The sequence below is a fragment of the Triticum dicoccoides genome, chromosome 7A, assembly GCF_002162155.2.
Source record: "Triticum dicoccoides isolate Atlit2015 ecotype Zavitan chromosome 7A, WEW_v2.0, whole genome shotgun sequence".
In the NCBI taxonomy this organism is placed as follows: Eukaryota; Viridiplantae; Streptophyta; class Magnoliopsida; order Poales; family Poaceae; genus Triticum; species Triticum dicoccoides.
In genome coordinates, this window is record NC_041392.1 from 5,034,704 (window position 1) to 5,042,228 (window position 7,525).

General features: G+C 42.3%; 1 protein-coding gene across 2 annotated transcripts; it reads left to right on the plus strand.

Moving 5' to 3' along the window:
* The first annotated feature begins 332 nt into the window (after window positions 1-332).
* Window positions 333-7,308, plus strand: LOC119329737 (cysteine-rich receptor-like protein kinase 29). 2 transcript variants are annotated; one of them, XM_037602812.1, is made up of 12 exons: window positions 333-457; window positions 606-681; window positions 756-991; window positions 3,291-3,549; window positions 3,648-3,870; window positions 3,949-4,099; window positions 4,202-4,456; window positions 4,542-4,800; window positions 5,121-5,352; window positions 5,433-5,583; window positions 5,700-5,885; window positions 6,600-7,308. In XM_037602812.1, the coding sequence occupies exons 1-12, from the start codon at window positions 449-451 to the stop codon at window positions 6,660-6,662; spliced, it is 2,100 nt and encodes a 699-aa protein (XP_037458709.1). In that variant the 5' UTR covers window positions 333-448; the 3' UTR covers window positions 6,663-7,308. The 2 variants fall into 2 exon arrangements, 1 of the variants encoding a protein (XP_037458709.1); XR_005159724.1 differs by lacking the exon at window positions 6,600-7,308 and having other exon boundaries at window positions 5,428-5,583; window positions 5,700-5,833.
* Window positions 7,309-7,525: the final 217 nt, after the last annotated feature.

Genomic DNA, 7,525 nt, shown 5'->3' on the forward strand with positions numbered 1-7,525 from the left:
GCTTACTTAATGTCTAGTACAACAAGTTGTGCCCGGCTTCGGCAAGGGAGAGGCAATGACGGCGGCGCGCCTTCGGCTTGCTATAGTGCTTGTAGTTGTCGCTAGGTGTTCAACGAATCTGGATGTAATTCTTATTATTTCTTGTCTTCGCTTTGCTGCAATGATTGAAGATGAATAGATTGAGAGTTTCTCGGAAAAAAAGTATGATGTGGTCTCCTTGGGCTGACACCGGGCTCCACAGTACGAGTGTGTGAGGGCGAACCACAGCGCAGCAGATGGGGGATAACGATGCCAGGGCCACCAAGATATTTTCGTCACCAATAATTGACCCCTTGTAGTACTCTTCCAGTCGAGCAGGATTTTGGGTGTCCATTCGGCCGACTCAGATCTATTTTGCCTTCCCCTTTCCTCTCTCTCTGATCCATCTACCCCCGTTGGCTTTGACTTCATGGCTAAGGTGATTATAGCTGAGAACGCTTGCTGATTTGTAGTTGTTGCATGCCCTCTACATGCTGATTTGCAGGCCTCGGTTGCTCATCTCCTCTGTTCTCTAAGGAAGGATTGCAAGACCTTGATCATCTCGTTTTGTTCTCTGACGATTGCAGAAGATCGTGCTGAAGGTCGAGCTGAAAGACGACAGGCAGAAGAGGAAGGCGATCAAAGCACTCTGTACTCTCCATGGTGCTACTACTACTTCTCTTCTTTCTAGTTTTGCTTGTGAATCCGTTTCTGACGTGGACAACAACGGGCCTCAGGTATCGATCAGATTGGTGTGGACACCAAGCATGGGAAAATCACGGTCATCGGGGTGGTTAATCCCGTCGATGTCGTGGCCAGGCTGCGAAAGAAGTTGTTTCTGAAGGTTCAGATCGTCGCCGTCGGGCCCGCCAAGGAGACGTACGAATTTACATTCGAGTTCTTGAACCGTATCACAAACAATTTCTCCGAGGAGTGCATCATTGGTCGTGGTGGTCATGGAGTTGTTTACAAGGTACTGTATGATTACTACTCCCTCCGTCCCATAACACTATTGTAGTGTGAAAAACACTCTTATATTATGGGACGGAGGGAGTACTTAGCATCTTTTGTTTTCTGTGTCATCGGTAAGTTCACCTATGTCTAGGATCCTAATCAAGTCATGCATTCTCTCTAAAACTTACCATATCTGCATCAGAGATCCAACTTCCGCAGAACATCTTTGTGATGGAGGTTCTCAGGCACCCCATATGTTTTGGGCCATATAGAAAAAAGCATATAAAGGCTGCAAACTGGTTATCACTTGCAATCTTGATCACAGTACTGCTTCCTTTCAATCCAAAGGGACAATCATTCACCTCTTCAAGCTTTAAAGCCGATGCAAACTTGATCATGAAAGATCTATGTCCATTACCTCTCCTAAAATCTTTTGTCAAGAGCTTAGCAGTAATTTCTCCTTCCAGAACAGGCACTAAACCCCACAAGTCCTTCCTGCTTGTGCCTCCATTACTTGCAATCCTTCTGCATAACAACCAACTAACTTAGCAGCTGGACTAGCTCTTGTAAGCATTGCACGCTTCTCTGACACACGAGTGTCCTTTGCACAATTGATACAGAATAGCACCTCCTTATAGTCCTTCACCAGGTGCCCTGGTTTCAAGAATCTGTAACATCCGGCAGCACCTTTAGTTCGACTAGACTCGGCTAGATCTCTAGCCACAACATTACTGTTACCTGCACCTCTAGGCGCCGCCGCCCTCGACTGAACTTGAGGCAGAGCCTGACCACCCGCATGAAAACTTCCTGATGAATCTGAATTCTATCCCAAAGCCTGCCCTACTGACACAACTGCCATGTCTTGCTGAAAAAGTGAAAATAGCCCAGAACATGATCATCACAACCAATCTGACCCCCCTATCCCCATCATCGGGTGCTGGAACTGACCACCAAACTGCGGTTGTTGCTGATGCTGCCATGTTGGTGGAGGGACAGGGACGGCCTTGCGATTTTAGGGATCCATCTTGATTCACAAACTGACTCCTAGTGCAGCATCCATGTTAAGTCATGTTACCCTAAACAGAATAATTGTTGGATTGTATCGATGATTAATCAAGTCCATCAGATCTTCACAGTTAGGACCAACGAATGGTCATTTCCTTTCGTTAAAAGAGATACATCACTTGGTGAAATCACGTCTCTTTGTAGAAAGACACGCCCCTTGGTGACCGTTCATAAAAAGATGAATGCCTTGGTGAAAAGACGTCTCTTCGTGGAATGACACGCCCCTTGATAAATTGTTATTTCTTTGCGGACAGACATAGTAGAAAAAAATGACCACAACAATTGTAACAATAACAAGTTACAAAATTCGGTTTGTACCTTCCCAAAAGATGCGACCATCAAAATTGTCTGAATTGTGCCAGAACACTAATGTACCAAAATTTAACATTTCAATTTGTTCATGCACAATTAAAGTTTGCAGATCCATGCTTAAAAATTATACAAAAAAATACTTACATAAATATCTCAACGTAAACTAACTGAAAACATCAAATAATACCCACAGCAAAGCGCGGGCTTTACACTAGTTCCTTTTGATTCCCTTGGATCGAGTCCATATAGCTGCGTGTGTAGTAGAGGTATAAGCCCAGCCGAGTCCGAAAGTCCACCTCAGCCTGTATGGCCTGGCTCACAGTTTTGAGCTAGTTCCACTACCCGCTCTCGAGCTTGGCGCACCCCATCCATGGCATGCCCTAGAGATCGATCCCCATCGTTGTCATCCTAAACCTACAACCCCCACAGCATAACATCCCCTTACCTGTGGTCCAGCAGAAATCGCACTCAGCTCCGATCCTTTCTCTAGAGATTGGTCTGATCTCACCGCTCGCAGCACCGGCACACCCAAGCGAAGACGTCCTCGGCAATACGAGACCATGTTCCCCTTCAGCGACGACACCACACCACCAACGCCAAATCATGTCCGCCACTAGCACATCGTTGCACTCCCTTGCGGGCTTGCGGCTCCCAACCGTTGGTGCCATTGAGTTCTCTTGGGATCTCCGACACGATCACGATCATGAACAGAAGCCCCACAGGAGAAATCTAACTATCGTTCATGAGACATCTCCTGATGGCGATCCTACCCCGGCTCCCATGCAACACAAAACTTCCTACGATCAACTTACCTGAGATGTAGAGGTGGAAGAGGCGAAGAACCGACTTGATCCATTAATTTATATTATTCATAATATTAAATGCATAACCAACAGCACCATATGTTAGCACATAGTGACTTAATATATATGTTTTAACAGGGAGAACAGGACAATGGGGAATGCATTGCTGTGAAGAAGTTTCATCTCATGCGGGGACTTGACAACGAGAAATTTAAAAATGAGTTTAATAATCTTATGAGGGTCCGACATCGAAATACCGTACGGTTAGTTGGTTACTGCCATCATACAGAACAAGTGCTTGTTGAGCACAATGGAGAACATGTTTCTGCTAGAGTGGAAGAAAGAGCCTTATGCTCTGAATACTTGCCAGGAGGAAGCCTTGACACACATCTTTCTAGTATGATTATGCTCTACTTACACTATATTTTTTTCATGTAAGAACAATGATCCCTAAACTTTACATCTTGGTAATACACATTTTGCTTACTTCTATAGATGAATCATGTGCACTTGATTGGCACATATGTTACAACATAATTAAGGGATTATGTGAGGGTTTACATTACCTTCACGAAGGACTCGAGTATCCTATATACCATCTGGAATTAAGACCTACAAAAATTTTGCTGGATAAGGACATGATGCCAAAAATTGGGGGTTTTGGTTTCTCTAGACATTCAACAGAAACCTTCAACACATCAGAAGTCATGGGAACAAGGTATGGTAACAACCATGAGAAGTAATCGGATTCTTTCATGAACTTTTTGTGAAAATAAATTCCTTTTGTATTACACAGTGTATACATGCCACCAGAATACATCAGTAAACGACAAATTACACCAAAGTTTGATGTATTCAGTCTGGGCGTTATAATATTGCAAATAATGGCAGGAAAGCAGAGCTACATCAAATGTGCAGATATTCCTCCTGAAGAATTTATTGAGCTTGTAAGACAAAACTCTCATATTGTGGAATCCTTTTTCCACTAATATTAGGTTGTGCCATACATCTAAGCATGCATGCCAAGGAATTGTGTTTCAATTCTGCAGGTATATGGATTATGGGTAAATAGGCTGCAGGACACAATATCGAAGCGTACTTCACGTGAAGTTAGAACATGCATCGGAATAGCTCTAAAATGCGTGGAGTTCAATCTGATGAAGAGGCCTAGTATAAATGAGATCATACAAGAACTGAATAAGGTTGATATTGTTGAGTGGTCATTCGAGTTCTTAGAACTCATTACAAATGGTTTTTCTGAGCAGAACATAGTTGGCCGTGGCGGATATGGAGTTATTTACAAGGTATAGTTATTACACTTCTAACTTTCAAATTAGGCCATCGATTAACAACAAGAATGATGTGACATAAAATCTGAGATTTTAACAGGGTGTGTTGGAGAATGGAGAAGAGATTGCTGTTAAGAAACTTCATCCGGTGTTGTGGATTGATGATGAGCAGTTTGAGAATGAGCTTAATATTCTAATGAGGGTCAAACACAAAAATATCATACAGTTAGTTGGCTACTGCCACCATACATCCCAGATAGTTGCCGAGTACAAAGGAGAACATGTTTCTGCTAGTGTGGTAGAAAGAGCGATTTGTTTGGAATACATGCAGGGTGGAAGTCTTGCCGATCACCTTTCGGGTATGATTATGCTCTACTTCTACTAAACTATATTTGAATTTTCTACAACATAATTAACTACATAAGGGGGTAAATATGGTCTATTTACTCATCCTTGGATCCATCCATATGATTCATTCTTGCGCTAGCTCTTTAGCTAGCAACCAACAAGAGATGAGATAAGAGGTTAGGGTTGAGGTAGATAACAGAACCATTTTTTTTGGTAGCATCTAGGAGTAAAATTCAGGCGGTACGGCGGACTATGTTTTATAGAAAACAAACTTGATAGTACTAATCTACCTTCTATTTAATACTAACATGTTTTTTATTTACTTCTGCAGATGAACCTTGCAGACTTGATTGGGACAAATGCTACAAAATAATAAAAGAAATTTGTGAAGGTTTACATTACCTTCATAATGTTGATGCTCCCATTTACCATCTGGACTTAAAACCTGCCAATATTTTGTTGGATAAGGATATGGTAGCAAAACTTGGTGATTTTGGTTTGTCAAGATTATTTCATTCGATGCAAACCTATATCACAGAATCCCAAGATATGAAAGGAACACGGTAAGTTAATAACTCAGAAGTAATTAATAAACTTCTTTTCTCAAACTTATAGAAAAATAATTGCATTTGATGAAGTGCAGTGGATATATGCCACCAGAATACATCAATAGACAACAAATCAGTCCGAAGTTTGACGTATTCAGTCTCGGGGTCATCATCATACAAATAATGGCAGGAAAGGATGGCTACTTCAACTGTGCAGACACACCTCCGAAAGAATTTATTAAGCATGTAAGGAAAAAGATCCGATGTCTAGTTCCACTACCCGCTCAATTCTTCTCCCTATTTTATTGCGGCTTACCCCTATTCGTGCATGCCTCTTTTGGCATTATGTTTCAATTATTCAGGTATGTGAAAACTGGCGAATGAGGCTGCAAGCAATGATGCCGTCCCATGTATCTGAAGAAGTGAGGGCATGCATCGAAATAGCATTAAAATGTGTGGAGGACGACCGGACCAGAAGGCCTACTATAGCCCAGATTGTCAATGAACTAAGTAACATTGGTATTGCTAAAAGTAAACCCATATGTCAGGTACATATTCTTTGCTCCTGCGGACCATCTTTTTTCACTATGATTGGCCTTACGTCTTTCATCATCCTACTTTAATTCATATGTTCCCTGCCATAACCTGAAATTATCAACATGTGCACTTGCACCGAAGGAATTTTAAAGCAAATTTATACTATTCAAATAATATAAAATTTTGTAGGAAAAACATTTAGTATTTTGTTTGGAAACATAGTTCTTTGAGAAATATAGTATTCTTCGCGAGCTACTTTTTCCAGCCCGCAGCAGCATGTCTTCACCAAACCCCTGTAGCAGCCGCCATGAATGCAACAAGGAGGAGGCCATGTAAATTACCTGCATCGAGTTAGAAACATTTTTATTGTCTTACAATACCTTAGCATATGGAAGTTGGCCTCACGATTGCTTTTGCTATGCCTAAAAGCCAGTTAGGGAACATATCCTCAATGATAGTAGGGGTTATGTGGTTGGTCGAGTGCACTGATTACTTCCACAGACTAAATATAAGATATCAGCAGTTAAGCCTTTAGAGCTTCATTCTCAGGAACTGCAGGAGAAAGTCTTATCGTAGGGTTTTGGGTGTCTATGTAAAAATAACATCGTTCAACTTTTTTTAATGAAGCTCGTGCATTGTCCCATGTATACCTAAGAAACATAAGGCGTGTGCGCGCGCGCGTATGGATTCATGCATGATTTAACCGCTCCTTTCTCTGGATGCAGTGGGCAAACAAGCTGTCTGCGTTGAAGACCTTTCTCACTTCAAGCATTGGCTGTTCCTCTTAGTCGCAGCAGTTGCCATATTTTACGCATGGTCTCAATACGCCCCAGGTGTCGACGCATCGTAGCTGAACAGGATTGCGTGTATCGACGCATCGTAACCGAACAGGATTGCTTGTATCAACACACAAGTCCGTTGGCTTCAATTAATGTGCGCAGATCTTCGAATTCTGTAGATTCATGGTGCCGAGGTATTACAAGGAGAACATGCACATCAGCGCTTGAAGTACATACTCAATGCCTTCATCTTGTCACCCTCAAAAAGGGGACGACAGAGAGAATAGTTTGTAAAGGAGTGTTGTTAGTGATTTCTGTATTAGTTTCTGCTGTGAAGAAAGCAAATGGCTATCTTCAGAACCAGTAGAGTGCTAGGGGTATCTACATAGTCTGCTGGTTGGCATGAAGTGTAGAGAAGTTCTCTTTTGGAAAGGTATAGGGACAAACAAAATGCCACCTGTGGGAAAACGCGCGTCGACTATTGCACGAAGCACAGACCGAGAAAGAAAAAGAAAAGCCTAATAAACTAGCAATCTAGTTTACAGGGGAACATTGTTAACTGTTAACTGAGGACATTCGTGGTAATTTGGTACACTTTGGGGATTTTCTGGGATCGAGGAAAGACAGTGAAAGAAGGAAGTGTTGGTTAAACTAATCGTACTCTCTGCTTATTTCTTTGCTGTAACATTTATCTGTAAAAAAGTGTATGCCAGACCTGCTTGTCAGATGTTACAGACTAGGGCTAATTTGCATGTGGTCAACGTGCTCGCCCTGTTCTGCGATCTGTGTAGTAGAGAGGGGGTTATGGGTGTCGTGGGGAAACAGCGGTTAGCGCCGGCAATGGCCGACCCCATTTGCGGAACCCAGTGTCT

What these genes read in the sequence shown, in the direction of transcription:
- LOC119329737 (XM_037602812.1), top strand. An exon ending in TCAGAAGTCATGGGAACAAG is followed by an intron (nt 3,871 to 3,948) that starts GTATGGTAACAA and finishes TGTATTACACAG; the next exon opens with TGTATACATGCCACCAGAAT. An exon ending in AAAGTAAACCCATATGTCAG is followed by an intron (nt 5,886 to 6,599) that starts GTACATATTCTT and finishes CTCTGGATGCAG; the next exon opens with TGGGCAAACAAGCTGTCTGC.